The sequence below is a fragment of the Clupea harengus genome, chromosome 16 (genome assembly GCF_900700415.2).
Source record: "Clupea harengus chromosome 16, Ch_v2.0.2, whole genome shotgun sequence".
Taxonomy (NCBI): Eukaryota; Metazoa; Chordata; class Actinopteri; order Clupeiformes; family Clupeidae; genus Clupea; species Clupea harengus.
Genome location: NC_045167.1, coordinates 4,580,033 through 4,598,427, shown reverse-complemented (window position 1 = coordinate 4,598,427; position 18,395 = coordinate 4,580,033). Strand labels below are relative to the sequence as shown.

Here is an 18,395-nt window from a genome sequence, read left to right as displayed (position 1 = left end):
TTTCCTGTCTCGACTCTGCCACAGGTGGGTGAAAATGTGGTGGTGCGGCACACCAGCGTGGCCAACAAGTGGAAGACCGTCCACCTGCTGCTCTTCCCCGGCCACAACGCCACTCAGGTCCACTACAACATCACCTTCCAGACCTCCGACGACGGCCACTTCGCCATGGCCTTCTCCGTCTCCGTGGACACCCGCGAGATCCCCCACGCCAACACTTCTGAGAGCGCCCACGGCGACGAGAAGGCCAAGGAGGGGAAACCCACCACCCTGACGCCTGACCCCAAGGTGCAGTTTTCAGACATCCCAGAGGACAAACGGGGTCCTAAAATCAGGAAGAATACAGCCGAGGATGCAGAGGTGGCCATGGAGGTGCCTGCGCTTAATATCTCCCTCTTGCCAGTAGATGTTCAATATGAGCTCCACCTCCTGCAAGAGAAGCTGGACACGGGTGACATCACTATGAAGGGTTATAACCTCACTAAGTCAACTCTCCTGGCTCCATTCAAGGATCAGCCTCAGTACTCTGTCCATAGCAACGGCATCCCAGCTGCTCAGTCTGATTTGAAACATCCGAAGAAACCTTACAAAGACATGGACACGGAGGTCAGAGATGGTAAAGAGGACAAGAAAGATGAGCGGGAGGAGGAGGAGAAGAAAGAGAGAGTGAGGAGAGACGAACGAGCAGCACATCATCTTGAGGGAGGAGGGGAAAAGGAGGAAAATCCGGAGAAGAAAACCGAAGAGGTGGCGAAAGTGAAGACCCCTCAGGTGACTCTGGTTCCGATTCCAATCGACGACAAGCCTCCAAGCCGTTTAGTGGAAGGCCATCGGTTGCACACAGAGAAACCACCGGCATCTAAACTTCTCGACACCCTGGTGGGGAACATTGTCAAAGGCCAGATCTCAGAGGATCAATCCCTGCCTGGTGCTCCTCCTCTGGGGAAGGAGACCGGGAGTGACCAGGGACCCCCCATCGGCAGGAAGCTCCAGCACTTCGTCAACTCCGACCGAGGCTTCCTGCCGTGGGAGAGGAGGAAGTACTTCCAGGACCTGCTCGAGGTGAGTCTTCTCAGGGTTGCCTTCTCAGCAACTCTGGAGTGAATCTGAAAACACTGATACTTGGTCCTAATATGGAATGAATCAGGAATGAATCTGTTCTAGAACCCAATTAGGAATAAATCTGTTGTAGAATCAGCTGTGTTAAGATCCTTTGATGTAATATCAGTTCAGTTTCTTTCCGTTGTGTTTTGTGTTTTTGTTTAATTACATTAGCATTATTGGTTGCATTAATCGATCTTGGCTAAAGGATATTGAGATCACATTGTCATATTTTGTGTGTCCTAGTAGTTTAGATATCGCTGATATAAATGGCTATATTTTCCTGGTCACTTTTCATCAAGGCATTTGTGGCATAAATATTTTCATAATATCACACTCAACAGGAAGGGGAACGTCTAGAGGCGGAGATGGAGTACGCTTCAAACAGTGCTGCCATTGGCCGGAAGCTGCAGGACACCTTCGCTGATTCGCTGCGCTACGTCAACAGGCTCCTGAATGGCCAGTTCGGCTTTACGTCACGCAAAGTGCCCGCCCACATGCCACACATGATCGACCGGCTCATCATGCAGGAGCTCCAGGACGTGTAAGAAGATACTAGCCACTGCACCAACATGCCCGATATAATGATCTACAGTCATCACCATAGCATTGAAAACGTAAACTTCTCTCTCCTCTGCCCCTCTTTTTTTCTGTGTCTTTTGTGTTTCTTTCCCTCTCATACACCACACACACACCCCTTCTGTCCCTGTCCCTGTCCCACACACACCCCTCTCTGTCCCTGTCCCACACACACCCCTCTCTGTCCCTGTCCCACACACACCCCTTCTGTCCCTGTCCCTGTCCCACACACACCCCTCTCTGTCCCTGTCCCACACACACCCCTTCTGTCCCTGTCTCTGTCCCACACACACCCCTCTCTGTCCCTGTCCCACACACACCCCTTCTGTCCCTGTTCCACACACACCCCTTCTGTCCCTGTCTCTGTCCCACACACACCCCTTCTGTCCCTGTCTCTGTCCCTCACACACCCCTCTCTGTCTCTGTCCCACACACACCCCTTCTGTCCCTGTCTCTGTCCCACACACACCCCTTCTGTCCCTGTCTCTGTCCCACACACACCCCTTCTGTCCCTGTCCCTGTCACACACACACACACCCCTTCTGTCCCTGTCCCTGTCCCACACACACCCCTCTCTGTCCCTGTCCCACACACACTCCTTCTGTCTCTGTCCCACACACACACACCCTTTCTGTCCCTGTCCCTGTCACTCAGCTTCCCTAAGGAGTTTGATAAGACGTCCCTTCACCGCGTGCGCCACCCCGAGGACATGCAGTTCGCCTTCACCTATTTCTACTTCCTGATGAGCGCGCTGCAGCACCTGAACGTGTCGCAGGTGTTCGACGAGATCGACACGGACCACTCCGGCGTGCTGTCCGACCGCGAGATCCGCACCCTGGCCACACGCATCCACGAGCTGCCCCTCAGCCTGCAGGTGTCACTGCTGTTCATTCTCCTCAGAGCATGCTCTCTCTCTCTCTCTCTCTCTCTCTCTCTCTCTCTCTCTCTCGCTCAGAAACTGGTGCTCGTCTGCTAATCACATTTTCACTGCTCTGTTTATCTCATACGTTGTTCAGTAAGTAAGTAAGTAAAAAAAAAAAACCTACATTGGCGCAATCCAAATGTGCTTTATCTATTTTTATTATTATTATTATTATTATTATTATTTGAGCACATTTATGCTACAGGTTCCGAGTCGGTGGTAACTTTGACATGTAGTTCACTGGCTTTGAGGTTCTGACTGGTTCTGTTGTGGTAGGACCTGACGGGTCTGGAGCAGATGCTGATTAACTGCTCTAAGAGCCTCCCCACCAACCTGACAGGCCTCCACCAGGTCAGCCCCACCCAGGAGGCCTACTACGACGCCAGCATGGTGAGTTACACCTCCCGGGGCAGTTACACCTCCCGGGGCAGTTACACCTCCCGGGGCAGTTACACCTCTCGGGGCAGTTACACCTCCCGGGGCAGTTACACCTCCCGGGGCAGTTACACCTCTCGGGGCAGTTACACCTCCCGGGGCAGTTACACCTCTCGGGGCAGTTACACCTCCCGGGGCAGTTACACCTCCCGGGGCAGTTACACCTCCCGGGGCAGTTACACCTCTCGGGGCAGTTACACCTCCCGGGACAGTTACACCTCCCGGGGCAGTTACACCTCTCGGGGCAGTTACACCTCCCGGGGCAGTTACACCTCTCGGGCAATTACACCTGCCAGGGCAGTTACACCTCCCGGGGCAGTTACACCTCTCGGGCAATTACACCTGCCAGGGCAGTTACACCTCCCGGGGCAGTTACACCTCCCGGGGCAATTACACCTCCCGGGGCAGTTACACCTCCCGGGGCAATTACACCTCCCGGGTAGGGCTGAACGATTTGGGAAAATAATCTAATTGCGATTTTTTTACCAAAATATTGCGATTGCGATTTAATATGCGATTTTTTTTTTGTATCCTCTTTTTTTCCCAACAAAACGTAATGAATTATTTAAATATGACCAACACAATATTAGATACATTTATTGTAAAATATTCTTTCCCATATTTTACATTTTTATTTAACTGCTCATTACAGAAACAAGAACCACTGTGCATTTAAGTAATTTAAAAAAGTCATTTTAAGTATAAACACTAGGCATGCACTTTTTAAACACTGTGTGCAAAATGTATCATCTTAAAAAAAAAAAAAAAAAAAAAAAAAATATTTTTTTTATTTTTTTTTTTAGACCACGTTTTTTAATCGCGAACGTTGCGGTTAGAAAACAGCGTTCTATCATATCGCGATTAAATCGCAAATGCAATTAATCGTTCAGCCCTACTCCCGGGACAGTTACACCTCCCGGGGCAGTTACACCTCTCGGGCAATTACACCTGCCAGGGCAGTTACACCCGTGCTGCACGACACCTGTAGCACGGGCGTCTCTAGCTGATTCAGCAATCGCCACATCATGGGTTTTGATTTTAAAAGGTATAGGTGAGGTATTTAGCAGATGCTTGTATCCATAGCGACATACAGAAGAACAAACACGGTGGACGCTAACCACTGCACCACCACGCCCCAAACTATTCAAACTGGTATTCAGTAGTGTTACAGGGCGGTAAACAGACTTTTCAATCAGGGCATTGACACCAGTCTTGACACGGTCACAGTGTTGAGTTATATACTGTTATTTCGTTGTTATTCCAGGTATCTGGAGACCTACTATGACAAAACACATTATTGTTTTCCATTTGAGTATTGACAGTTGGTTGTACTTATAACTTTAAGATTTTTTTAGTATGTGAGAGTACTACAGTAGACCTGCCCATTTGAGTATTGAGTTAGGGTTAGTATTTAGATGTTGAGTATGGGGTGTTAGTGTGTGAACCGGTATGTTCACTTCCTTGGACACCCTGTTTCTAATTCGTTTTTTTGCAAGCCAGTTTAATAACACCGCCTCTGAACTCTGAACTCTGACCTCTGCTTCACAGCCTCCAGTCACCAAAGGCCTGGTGATTAACTGCAAGCCCATCACAGAGCGCATCCACAAGGCCTTCAGGGACCAGAACAAGTACAAGTGAGCTTCAGCGCAGGCTTTGATCCACACTCACAGCTCACACGGCACTGACACTGCAAGCACGTCTGTAGCCCCTGTCTGTAGCCCCTGTGTTAACCTGCGCTTTAACCCGTCTAGGTTTGAGATCATGGGCGAGGAGGAGATTGCCTTTAAAATGGTGCGCACTAATGTGTCCCATGTGGTGGGCCAGCTGGACGACATCAGGAAGAACCCAAGGTAATGGGGTCCTGGCAGGATCTAGGTGTCCTGTTTAGTGCCTACTCCTTTCACTCCCAGCTAGGATGGTATTCATCCCCATTGCTCGAAGATGATATTATGCTCTATTACATTATAATATATTGTATTTATAGCTGTATAAATATGAAACTAGAAGTGAATTGTGTTGTGGCTTCGCAGGAAGTTCATCTGTCTGAATGACAACATTGACCACAGCCACAAGGACGCGGGGACCGTGAAGGCGGTCCTGAGAGACTTCTATGAGTCCATGTTCCCGCTGCCCTCCCAGTTCGAGCTGCCCAGGGAGTACCGCAACCGCTTCCTCCACATGCGCGAGCTCACGGAATGGTAAGAAACCAGGAAAGCGTGGCAAACCTTTTAAGGGTTTTTTTATTTAAATTTATTTTAAACTAGCACATGAGTTACCTGACTCCACTCATTTTAACCAACTGATCCCAAACGAGATTCTTAAGGACGCACCGATACCCCTTTTTTCAGACCAAATATGAGTACAAGTACTTACATCTGTGTACTTGCCGTAACCAAGTACCGATACGAGTACTTAATAATTTGCCTATGCCGTTGTTCTATCATTTTCTCCTACCCAGCTGTTTCCAGTAGGCTTGTTTGATAGGGCAGCAAAAAATGACTGCAGCCTCGACATAATATTGACATAAAGTAGCATTGGTGCGTGATATCGAGAATTTTATATATGAGGAGAATTTTATCCCTAGAGATTCTCCTCACATTCACAGTTTGACACTTTCTTTTAAGCACATTCTTCCATCCAAAGCATCCATGTCCAGTATAACACAGATATCCTCTTCTCCCATGGCCTTGGTGTCGGGAGCACCTAACTCTACCGCTGGGCCACAGAAAAGTTAACAAACAAATCAGCGAGGGTCTCACAGACTTTGTCTAGCAGCTAAAAATGGCCACAGAACAGCAATAGTGTGGTAACCGTAGTAGCAGCGGAATCATCAATGGCAACAAACGTCATAGAGCCCCAGAATGTCCTTAGTTGCCACTCCCCTGGAAAATCTATTCAGCTGTGTGTGTGGGTGTGTGTGTGTATTTGTGTGTGTGTTAGAGAGAGCTAGATAAAGAGAATGAGTGATTTATGGTTTGTTTGTGTCTCCCCCCTTGTTCTGTGGGGATTATGAGTGTTCCGCGCTGTCATCGCGCTGTCAAGGAGCTAAAGGAGACGGGGGCGTGGCAGTACTCCCTGGAAGTCAACCAGCAAGGGATCCACACCACGGCATGTCTATTTACGCATGCCAAATCTGCACGGATAGCCAGATTTTAAAGATAGCCAAGGTCTTCTGAGCAGCCTAGCGGTGGACAGAAATAACCTGCTGCGGTGGAGTTGTCATATCGGGATGTTGTTAGCAAAGAGGTCCAGTTGAGTGTGTGTGTGTGTGTGTGTGTATGAGAGAGCGAAAGATCAAGGGATATATTGTTTGTGTGTGTGTGTGTGTGTGTGTAGGAGAGAGCGAAAGATCTAGGGATATAGTGTTTGTGTGTGTGTGTGTGTGTGTGTGTGTGTGTGTGTGTGTGTGTGTGTGTGTGTGTGTGTGTGTGTGTGTGTGTGTGTGTAGGAGAGAGAGGGAGATCAGGGGATATAGACTGTTTGTGTGTATATGTGTGTAAGTGAGTGACCTGAGTGAGTGCATTTACAGTATGTTTGTCGGGAGTGTGTGCGAAGCGTGTATATGTGAAGGGCACGCGCTTTACATGTGTGTTTGTGTGTATGTGACTAGCTGACATCTGCCAAGCTGTGACCATGTGAACCGAGCTGTAGATGGCAGCCTCCTTCCTTTACCCACCATGCATTGCTCCGAGTGCCCCACAACCCTCAGAGGAAGTGAAGAGAGCGAGAGGGCACCAGGTGCCATCCTCCGTGATGACGGTTGACATGCCCTCACCACTCCATTACCCAGTCTCCGCAGGCATGCCTGTGCTGGTGACATCACCACCCCTAGTGCCACTGTCTCTGGGCAGGCTGCCAAGTGCCCACTGCCAGTCACTCCAGGGTTCACTCCAACACCTCTTGGTTCAGGAACCTCATGACACTTCAGAGGATCGAATAGGGAATAAATGCATACTGAGGGTCTTAGTTCAGGAACGTTATGCCAGTTGAGAGGATAGAATAGGGAAACAAAGGCATGGTCTGAGTTCAGGAACTTTGGAACATCTCAGAGGATGGTAGAGTTCCGTGAGGAATACATATTGAGGATGCAAACTCTCAAGCCAAGAAGTATCAGTTCCAAAGAACGGGCATGGGTGTGTTTCATATTAGCATATGCCCACTAAAAGTGAATACTGATTGAATATTGCTGTAATGTAATTAACATTCTTCTCTGTGTGTGTGTGTGTGTGTGTGTGTGTGTGTGTGTGTGTGTGTGTGTGTGTGTGTGTGTGTGTGTGTGTGTGTGTGTGTGTGTGTGTGTGTGTGTGTGTGTGTGTGTGTGTGTGCCAGGCGTGTGTACAGGGACAAGCTGAAGTTCTGGACACACTGTGTGCTGGTGACACTGGTGGCCTTCACTGTCATGTCTTTCTTTGCTGAACAGGTCAGTGCAACGTCTCAACATGGCATTACTCTAATGACACTCTAATATTCAACTCTGTAATGTTCACACTTATAACATTACTCTAATAACACTCGAATACTCAACTCTGTAGTGTTCACACTTATAACATTACTCTAATAACACTCTAATACTCAACTCCGTAGTGTTCACACTTATAACACTCACTAATAACACTCTAATACTCAACTCTGTAATGTTCACACTTATAACATTACTCTAATGACACTCTAATACTCAACTCTGTAGTGTTCACACTTATAACACTCTCTAATAACACTCTAATACTCAACTCTGTAATGTTCACACTTATAACATTAGTCTAATGACACTCAAATACTCAACTCTGTAGTGTTCACACTTATAACATTACTCTAATGACACTCTAATACTCAACTCTGTAATGTTCACACGTATAACACTCTCTAATGACACTCTAATACTCAACTCTTTAGTGTTCACACTTTCCTTCTAACAAAACAAAACACTGACAAACACGGTCTCTCTCTGTCTCATTTCTTAACATTACCCAGAGTGCACAAGGCCAGAGTCACTCTTCCTTCTCTTCTTGCAACATTACCCTGACAACTCTTAAAATATAATATGATATAATAATATATAATAATAGTAATACTCTAGTACTCAAAACTAATACTAATCCTCCACAACACAATTCACTCAAAACCGTAGTTTCCTTAGTGTCCTCCCTGTACAACATTAGTCTCTCATGCGAACTGTAATTCAGGTCCATGTCCATCAGCATCTTTCTCCTGTCCTCATAACATTACTCTGTAAAAACTCTAATATCGGCGCCTGTAGTGATCCCTCCGTCTGTGGTCTAACTGTTATATTTGTGTCCATTATTTATGCTCGTACCATCTCTCCTGTCCTTATAACAGTACTCTGACAAAACTCAAAATATTTTTCAATATTATATTTAACTCCTTATTTTAAGGTACCATATATGATTCACACAAACCCAGTCTAACTGGTCTCCCTAATGACTGCTGACTTGTGTCTCCTCTTACCATCACGAAGGGGCTTTAGCGGAGGGTCAGATTTCTCCTTCACTGATCCCTGTGAAGGTTAATGTGTGGCTCAACCCTGTGGAGGTGTCACGTCCTCACACGTCCCCCTTCTCAACCCTGTGGAGGTGTCACGTCCTCACACGTCCCCCTTCTCTGACAGGGAGGAATCTGTGCGTAGCCCAATACTGTGATGGGGATTAATTCATTTGGGCACTAATCTTGAGTTCATCTGATAGGGACATGCTGGTGTCGTTGGGGTCTTCCTCCTTAATGTGCGAGAGACAGGCGTGTGTTTTGAAAAGGTTGTCCCTGTCTTGCCTAGAGGGGCTGAAAGACTTAATGCCCGAATTATAGATCTGCGTCGGTGTCCGTCCGGACACATAGCCACGCCTTGGCAACACCCTTCCCCGTGGTGGAACGCCCATCCGAGCCCATCCGAGCCCTTCGGAGAGCTGGACGGACACCGACGTGCACCTCTCGATTTTTGTAACTTTTTCGGATACGAACGGATAGCGACGGATACCCCCTTGGCTGTGATTGGTCCGCTAACGAAATCATTTCCTAACGACATCATTTCCGGAATCTCACATTTCCTGTTTCATTCCCTATCTGTTCCTATTCTGTTATAGAGTGTGGATCAGCCGAATATTTCTGTCCGAGCCCGGCCTGCGTCCGACAGAGTAGTGCCCGAGCCAGACAGCCATTCAAATATATTGTCGGAATCCAACCAGACATAGTCAATGTCTCAACTGTTCATACTAATGTTTTGTTTTGTTTTGTTGTACGTATGTTTTTTATGAATATCCTGTAGACCGTCTCACGAGCTTCTTCTAGTTGATTATGAACAAACATAACAGAAGAGGTCTGAAGATATTTCTGAAACACTTATAAGGACGCTCAAATGACCGCGAATTCATAGGAGAGAATACTATCCCATTCTCACAGGAGACATCACAGCAATCGGAGCATATTTGTCAAACGCGATAAAAGATAGCCCTGCTCTGAAATATTCCCATTCCATACTGAATATTCTGTTTAGATCAAAGGTTTGTTTTTCGACACCGTGATATTTCAGATGATGGAACAGTTGAAATGAATGCTCATATACAAAAGCTAACCTTAACGTGAAGTGGAGTTAACTTGCAGCCAACACCATTGCATTACAAACCCTAACACACACACATAATGAGAAAGTAGGCTTATTACACCTGGCGATTATCTCGCCTTTTATCTACCATCTTTGAATAATGTAACTTATAAACACGTCGTTTTAAAGCGCTGTGGCCGTCCTGAAAAGATGTGTCAATAAATGAATTTAATCCATAGAATCCACGTTGACTTCACTACTTATTAAGATATTGTAACAAATCACGGAAGTGTGGAATATTTGTTATGGCTTTTAATTAAACACTAAACACAATACAATGTCAAAATGGCACGGGCTTTATGCCCTGCTACAAGTTATCACGAACAGACTGTGCTACCGTCACACACCTGTATAAACTCCGTCCCAACACAGAACAACGACATGCAATTAGAACAGTAAGGAACATTGTTAAATAACATCGTTGGGCGCTGCATCATAGACATGTATATATGTCTATGCGCTGCATCACATCGAGAAAAGTATGTGCCCGCCGCACGGCATTATGGGGCGACTATGCCAAGTTAAATATGGAATGTTCAATGCCTTATCGCGCTGACTTGTCCCAGCCCTACCCCAGCCCGACAGCAAGTAAAATATTTAGTCCGAACCCCAATGAGTCAATGTCACACATTTACATACGTTTCTTAAGAATAGCCTGCCTTTATTAAACTCGAGCATCAACAGATGAATGATAAATGCACTGGCTCACACAAACAAGCCCCGTTAAACGCACAAGCGCGCACAAAAGGGATATAATCATATTTAAATGAATTATTCACATTGCAAGAACGGAATGAAATGGCCTACACATTACACACGCTATGCATCTGATATGCCTAAATAAAACTCACGTTATATGCTACACCAGAAGAGGCGCGAATAAAACAAGTCTTACCATTGAAGATTATCTTTTGAAAAATGTAAGTACACGGACACATTCCTTATAAAAGTATCTACATAGTCCAACCATCGATGTTTAATCCATGTTGTGGAGAAAGAGGATGGCATCAATTATAAAATAGGGTGATAGTGATGGAATGAAACCCAAAGACTGTATGCTGGTGTACTTGAAATAGGTGACAATCGCCACAGGTCTGTCCGGTTAGAACTAGAATGATGTCAATGTCCCAATGATGACAGATGTAATGAAGTATTTATTGCACACACTCAAGCCTTGAATGGCAGGATGAACATGAATGATTGAAGATGAACGGTGAATACGATTATCCGCGTAAAGGACTCGTATTTACACATGAATTCTTGATTGACCGTGATTGAGTTGAAGAACCATGAACCGTGGTTTCTATGGAAATAATATATAACAAATATATACAAATATTAACAATTAAATATGATAAAGATGAAACAGTATATACAAACGGTGATTATGATGGCTATGATATATATACGGATCTGTCCCTTTCACAGCGTTACAGTGAACATTCCACTCCTCCGTTAACAACGGTAACTCCTGCTTAACGGTAACAGAGTGAAACATGACAAGACAGTATAATTACCACCCTACATAAACATACATATATAATATACACTGATATGAAACAGACCCGCTACATTACACATACAACAACGAAACACTCACTCTTTCATTGACGCACGGCAAATGATCGCGAATGTCTCTGATCGTGAATTGACCTGATGAACTGCTTGAAGCTCCTCTCCAACTCTGCTTACTTGACCCACAACTGGCCAGTGGTGGCCCAAGCTTATATAGGCCAGAGGGGGGGAGTGAGAACAAGTCCAGGCTAGCTCTGAGAAACCCAGCATGGGGTTAACCATCTGGTCAGTGAAATTCCACTGTGCACGAGCCCCACGGACTCCTGGGATCAACTGATAGGCTGACCTCTGCCTGGACCCCAGGTCCCGTGAGTGGCCTGCACAGCGGGGGTGCACAGCTGGAGGCAACTGGTGAGACAGCCCTTTTTAACAGCCGCCCCAACTTTGCGTAGCAAAGTTGTTGTCCATGAAGTGAGCCAGTTGCATCCTGCAGGAATGATGGGAGTCTGATGGCAACGGGCCACGTGTAGGTCCGGTCCTTGACCTGGATCTGCGCTGTCCGTATGCTGATGAGGTATGGTTCGAAGCAACCACACCTGTTGAAATAGAATGCGGCCTGGAAAGCCGCAACCTGATGTGTGAAAGGTCAGTCATTCTGAGGATGACTGAGTTGCTGCGCCATCTTCGGCACTCAGCACAGCCGTGCTGGTGCTTCCTGACGGCCTGTCTCCCCCTCAAGATCCAGAACCGTCGCCGTAGCTCAGCAACCACCCTGTCCGGGCCTGGATGCATGAGCCGGCTGTCACCGTCCTGGATGATGAGCTTGGTGATGGGGTGATGAGGATCCAGCACTATGGGGTGCAATGCGTCCTCCTCCAGGGACTCACACCTGCGGAGCCGCCCCCCCACGCGGATCAGTTGGACCTTTGCGTCAAACTCAGGAGCCAACCTGAGCAGTCTGCTGGCTGCAGGGACAGGTTTCCCTGTGGAAAGAAGAATGAATTCCTCCGGGAAGCAGTCTCTCTGAACTGTCCGGAGGAGAGCAAGCTCAGCTTGCCTGACGTCCTCTGCTGCGGGGTCTGTGGGCGTGGCCGCCCCATGACATGCTCTGATAGAGGCCTCCAGCAGCTCTTGGTAGCTGCTGAAACCTCTGGGATCTGTAAGAGACTGAGCAGAGGTCACAGAGACGTTACCACAGAAGGATGACTTCCGCAGGTCAGCAGGCTCGTGGAGGGATGACCCGTCTCCTCCTGCTGGCTGTGATGACTCCTTTCTGTCTTTGCTGCTCCGTGCCTCTGCACGGATGGACTCCTGACGCAGCCGTTTCCCAGTGCCACACCGGTGACCAAGGACGGACTGTTGGAGTGCTTGATGAGTCAGGCGATCCACCTTCACTCTGACTGTCTTCTCCTCCTGTGACCTGACAGTGGCTGTGTCCTGCTTTGACCGTGTGATGAGCTTCACATTCGGGGAGGGCAGGACATCCATCTGCCAGGGCTGAGCCATGTGATGTAGCAGCTCAACAGTTGGAGGATGAGTCCCAGTGAGTAGACACTGAGGGGTGGAGGACTGATGCAGGGGTACCTTGAAAGGGCCTTGCAGTGTCCAACCCAGGCGTGTGTTCAGTGCAGCCGGTCCACCTGGTGGGCCTAGGTGCACTCGCTCAACTGGGGTGATGAGATGGGGGTAGTCAGACCCGATGAGGAGCAGCGGTTGGGCCTGACTAAATGACTGCAGGGGCAGACCTCTGAGGTGATGATATGCCTTCTGCAGGGCTTTGAGCGGGTATGAGTGGGTGGATAAGCTAAGCTTTGCTGAGGTGAAAGCTTGCTCTATCCTGAACCGCTTCTGAGGGTGACTGGCTGATGCCACGGAAAAGGAAACTGACCTCCCTGGCACAGACTTGCCGTCCTGACGGATAGTCCGGAGTGCCAGATCCTCCTTCCGTCCTTGAAGACCCAGTTCCTGAGCTGCACTGTGAAGCAGCATTGTGCGCTCGGAACCGTCGTCCAAGATGGCGTACGTCTCCATCTTCCTGTTGCCATTGTACAGGCACACCTTCACCAGCTTCAGCAGCACACTACTACCCCTCCTGGCAGGATCAAGGTAGTACATCACTGGCTGATGAATGGCGGGGGCTGGCTTCCCTGGTCTGGCGTTCACCTCGTGCAGCACTTCCAGATGCGTCAGATTGCATGTCTGACATCTGGCCTTGAGGTAGCACTGCACTGTTGGATGATCTCTCCCACACCTCCAGCACCGTTTCCCTGTCCGGATCCAGCTGACCTTCTGATCCTTTGACAGCACTCTGAAGGCTGTGCACTGGTTGAAGTAGTGCTGGCTGCTGTTGCAGAACGGACAGTACTTTGGTGGCTGCTCTGGCTTCCGTGGTGAGGGCTGTGCTGTCTTGGTGGGCTCGACTGCCTTGACAGGGGAGTCACACCCAAGCAGGACAGTGGTGGAATGCACGGCTGGGCTCTGATTCGCCCTGACGCCTCCCTGGCGGTCAGGTGGCTCTTCCAGCGGTGCTCTGGAGTGGATGAATGGCACCTCATCCTGCGGTGTTGGTACCTGAGATGGCGGTGCGTGAGCAGTCGGGCTGTGCCCTGGACCGATATGCGTACTCCGCATGTGATCAGTCAGCTCAGCCACAAACTGTTGAGGTGGATGATGTGGGCGTGGCACCTGCCACGGAGACGTGTCATCATCTGGTTGGACCACCAGCTGAGAATGATGAGACGTAGTCCACGGCACACCTTGCAGGTCATCCACTGGCTGAAGGAAGGGCTGCCTGGTTGTCAGCGGCGTGGATGAGAAATCCGGGAAGGAAAGCCTTGAATAGGATACCCCACTGTCTGCAACGTGGGGTCGTCCTCTGGATGCGGCAGCGAAGCTGGTGGTTGGAGCTGGTGGTGCATCTGATGCACGTGGTGAGAGGGCTTGGACAATTTGCTGCATATCAAGCCTTAATTGCTGATTGTCCTCCTTCATCTCCCTGAGAGCTGAGAGGAATGCCTCTGGGAGTGGGCTTGACTGCTTCTGTCCAGCAGGTGGTGCTAGAGCGTCCACATGGCTGGGACTGATGGCTCCACCAACGGCTTGGTCTGGGAGTGCGTGTGTCTGAAGTGGATGAGGCCTCCAGAGCTTCACCGAGTAGTCATCCAAGCAGCGGGGCTGATGACCATCACGGCGAGCACGAGTGTTGTCTCTTGGCATTGACATCCTTAACTGTGGTAATTGTAATCTCCGGCAAGAAGGACCATATAAAATAGGGTGATAGTGATGGAATGAAACCCAAAGACTGTATGCTGGTGTACTTGAAATAGGTGACAATCGCCACAGGTCTGTCCGGTTAGAACTAGAATGATGTCAATGTCCCAATGATGACAGATGTAATGAAGTATTTATTGCACACACTCAAGCCTTGAATGGCAGGATGAACATGAATGATTGAAGATGAACGGTGAATACGATTATCCGCGTAAAGGACTCGTATTTACACATGAATTCTTGATTGACCGTGATTGAGTTGAAGAACCATGAACCGTGGTTTCTATGGAAATAATATATAACAAATATATACAAATATTAACAATTAAATATGATAAAGATGAAACAGTATATACAAACGGTGATTATGATGGCTATGATATATATACGGATCTGTCCCTTTCACAGCGTTACAGTGAACATTCCACTCCTCCGTTAACAACGGTAACTCCTGCTTAACGGTAACAGAGTGAAACATGACAAGACAGTATAATTACCACCCTACATAAACATACATATATAATATACACTGATATGAAACAGACCCGCTACATTACACATACAACAACGAAACACTCACTCTTTCATTGACGCACGGCAAATGATCGCGAATGTCTCTGATCGTGAATTGACCTGATGAACTGCTTGAAGCTCCTCTCCAACTCTGCTTACTTGACCCACAACTGGCCAGTGGTGGCCCAAGCTTATATAGGCCAGAGGGGGGGAGTGAGAACAAGTCCAGGCTAGCTCTGAGAAACCCAGCATGGGGTTAACCATCTGGTCAGTGAAATTCCACTGTGCACGAGCCCCACGGACTCCTGGGATCAACTGATAGGCTGACCTCTGCCTGGACCCCAGGTCCCGTGAGTGGCCTGCACAGCGGGGGTGCACAGCTGGAGGCAACTGGTGAGACAGCCCTTTTTAACATCAATCATATTTCATTAAAGCTTCACACTTCTTACATTGGACATATCAAACAGCCTCATTAGAATCCGCATAGAATATGATGCCATCCGACAGAAATATCTCCACAGGCCTACAGTAAATTTCCCCTCGAGTGTCGTTTTAAACTCTCCAGATGACAGTTTCTTTTTTTAAAAACTTTAAGTGCACAAAGTTCGTTATAAAACGATCTACATAGTCCAACAATCGAGGTTTAATCCATTTACATTTAGTCATTTAGCCGACGCTTTTGTACAGGGGAGAAGCATGTGAAGCAAACACGTTTACTTGACTACTTATTAAGATATTTAAATATGGAATGTTCAATGCCTTGACTACTAAGCAGGAATATCTCCATACAGTAGATTCCCCCTCGTTTTGTATTGTTTTAAACTCTCCAGATGACAGTTTCTTTTTTACTTCTTCCCTGATACCAGTTTGCCTCCTGTAATCACGTTGTCACAGATATTTATTTGCCCAGTCAGCTTGTTGGTCTTGACGTTCAGATGTTGCGCCTAAACTATCATATCGTCTCGTCACATGATCAAATAGAGACTTGACATTGGACAACAGCATACATATTACCCAGCAATCATCATTACAAATCTGAATATGACAAAAAATACCAAAGAAAATGAGATAGTATTCATTTCATTGAATCGTTTTTAATAGTTTCTATAGTGTATGTAAGATAAGCATATAATTTTGTTATAGATTGCTACTATTTTTCACACAAATAATACCTACCATGATGGAGATAAGTTTGCCTTTTCAAGTGAATATATAGCGTTAGACAGACTATTAATTGTAATGTAGTGTGTCTCAAAGACCCATGTGACTACACCTGTTGGTCTTGGTGACGGCTGGGAGGAGGGAGATAAACAATCGACGAATTCTATCACTCAAAGAGGTCGCGTAGTAGCTCGTCTGTGACCAAAAAACCGCTGCTCCACCCACTGTTCTGGCGGTGAATTGTTTTCAACACCCACAGCCGTCGAAGAAGTATAAATCAAAAACAGTACGTCCGAATCCGTCCGAATCTGTTTCCCCGCCCATCCGTAAAACGGACGGACACCGACGCAGATCTATAATTCGGGCTTTAGTGGGGGTTTTGGAATCATGTCAAAAGTCTTCTCAAGTTCTCCTTTTTTTTTGGCTTTCAGTTCCTCAAGACAGGCTTGTGTTGCAATTAGTCCACTCCACTTCTCTGAGTTGACTCTTCTTTCTCCCCCCCCCCCCCCCCCCCCCCCCCCTCTCTCTCTCTGTCTCTGTTTATTTGCCTCTCTATTTCTTTCTCTTTCTCCCCCTTACTTTGATCTCTATCCCCCCTTTCTCTCTGTCTCTCAGCTGATCCTCCTGAAGAGGCGGATCTTCCCCAGACGTCGGGTCAGCAAAGAAACCACCTCTGAGCGCGTGTGAGGCGGCGCAGGAGGAGAAGTGGAGCACTTCTCCCTTTTCATCTCTCCTTTCAATCCTCCCTCCCTCCCTCTCTCTATCTGTCTCCCTCTCTCCTTCTTTAATGAGAGATGGATTAGCTGGATGGGGCAGGAGCAGGGTTTCTGGACAGAGACCCACGGCGAGTTGAAAGAAACGGGGACTTCAATGGGCTTTCTCCCAGCCCTGAAACTTAAAGCTGGACACGGTGAACTACGCAGGTGTAATTGTGGAAGACAGGGTGTGCCTGGACAACTGTGATGCTGCAGGAGGAAAAAACTGAATCCACAACTGGAGAAATCTTGACATCAAAAGTGGTAACCAGGACTTTGTGAGACACTACAACTCCAGTCCACTAGGGGGCAACAATGAAACTTTCTATTATGACTCCAGTGAGCAATACACGCTCACTCACGCCTGCTTAGTTGGTCTGTTGTTTCTTGATACGATTTTGACTCAATTTTTTATGTCCAATTCAACTCAAACTCGAGAGATAAACACTGGACACTGCAACAGCATCTTGTGAACCTTTAGTTTCATATCCGGAAAGATACTGACAACTGAACCCTATCCTTGTGAATGAGTCTTTGGGTTTCTGCCTCTGTTTTTAAGGCCTTGGATAGATGATTTATTAGTTTAAATACAAAGAGCTGTGAGAGAACAGCCTTGTCAGCCACTGCAACTAGAGGGTACCGTTTTATTTGTTTGTTAATTTTTTTTGTTTGTTCTTTTAGACATGGGGTTTGTTTTGGCTTTTGCTTAAGCCTCTCCTTTTCTTCTCAACATTCCAGATGAAGTGCCTTTTTTTGTAGACGGAGAGAGACTACGGCCAGTGCGCTTTCTCTCCCCCTCGTGTTGTGCTGATTTGCCTGGATCTTGTACATGTGATCATACTGAAGACCCTGCCTGCTTTGTCCTGGTTTGTTTGAACAGGAACCGTGAGCACAACTCAAATGCCAGGCTTGAGGAGGTCAGGCCTGCCTCAAATCCACACTTTGAAAAAAAGCACACTATTTGAATGTTCTAGACAGAAAAGAAATATTAGCATTGTGTCCCCTTCCTGATTGCAGTGATGTCATAAACCATTACCATAGCGTTTCCCCTGGTTATTACAACATATCATGACACGGTACAGGGATACATGCCCAACATGTTAAGATCACATCTATTTCAGATGCTTTGGAAATGTGAGTTTCCTTGCAGGCCAGGGTGTGAACAGCTTTTCTAAATCTGCATGTTTTTAAAGAGTGAGGCTTACCAAGAAGCTGTTTGTAAGCGTGTGTGTGTGTGTGTGTGTGTGTGTGTGTGTGTGTGTGTGAGAGAGAGAGAAGGTGAGCAGGTGATAACACAAGGCTTGTGTCTGAAATTCAGATCTCTACAGCATGCGACTGATCAGTAATGTCTGATTGTTCTGTGGAAATAAGTTAACTTAATTGCATTAATTAAAATGGATGCCACACTTTCTGTTTGACACATAGACTGTATTCAACTGATTGCATTGACCACAGAAATGTCCATATCCTTGTACTGGCAAAGGGTCGCACAAGTTGGGTAAATAAAGTTGTTTGCCAATCCGTTTTAAACCAA

At 47.1% G+C, this 18,395-nt stretch overlaps 1 protein-coding gene across 1 annotated transcript in view; it reads left to right on the top strand.

The window, feature by feature from the left end:
- gnptab (N-acetylglucosamine-1-phosphate transferase subunits alpha and beta) overlaps positions 1–18,391 on the top strand; it is a 35,407-nt gene extending 17,016 nt beyond the window's left edge. The window contains exons 14-22 of the mRNA XM_031582317.2: positions 25–1,059; positions 1,443–1,642; positions 2,332–2,551; positions 2,876–2,989; positions 4,583–4,668; positions 4,786–4,884; positions 5,065–5,232; positions 7,364–7,454; positions 16,722–18,391. Of these exons, the coding sequence (XP_031438177.1) occupies positions 25–1,059; positions 1,443–1,642; positions 2,332–2,551; positions 2,876–2,989; positions 4,583–4,668; positions 4,786–4,884; positions 5,065–5,232; positions 7,364–7,454; positions 16,722–16,793 (2,085 nt within the window). The 3' untranslated portion in view covers positions 16,794–18,391. The remainder of the gene's footprint in view (positions 1–24; positions 1,060–1,442; positions 1,643–2,331; positions 2,552–2,875; positions 2,990–4,582; positions 4,669–4,785; positions 4,885–5,064; positions 5,233–7,363; positions 7,455–16,721) is intronic.
- The last annotated feature ends 4 nt before the right edge of the window (positions 18,392–18,395 follow it).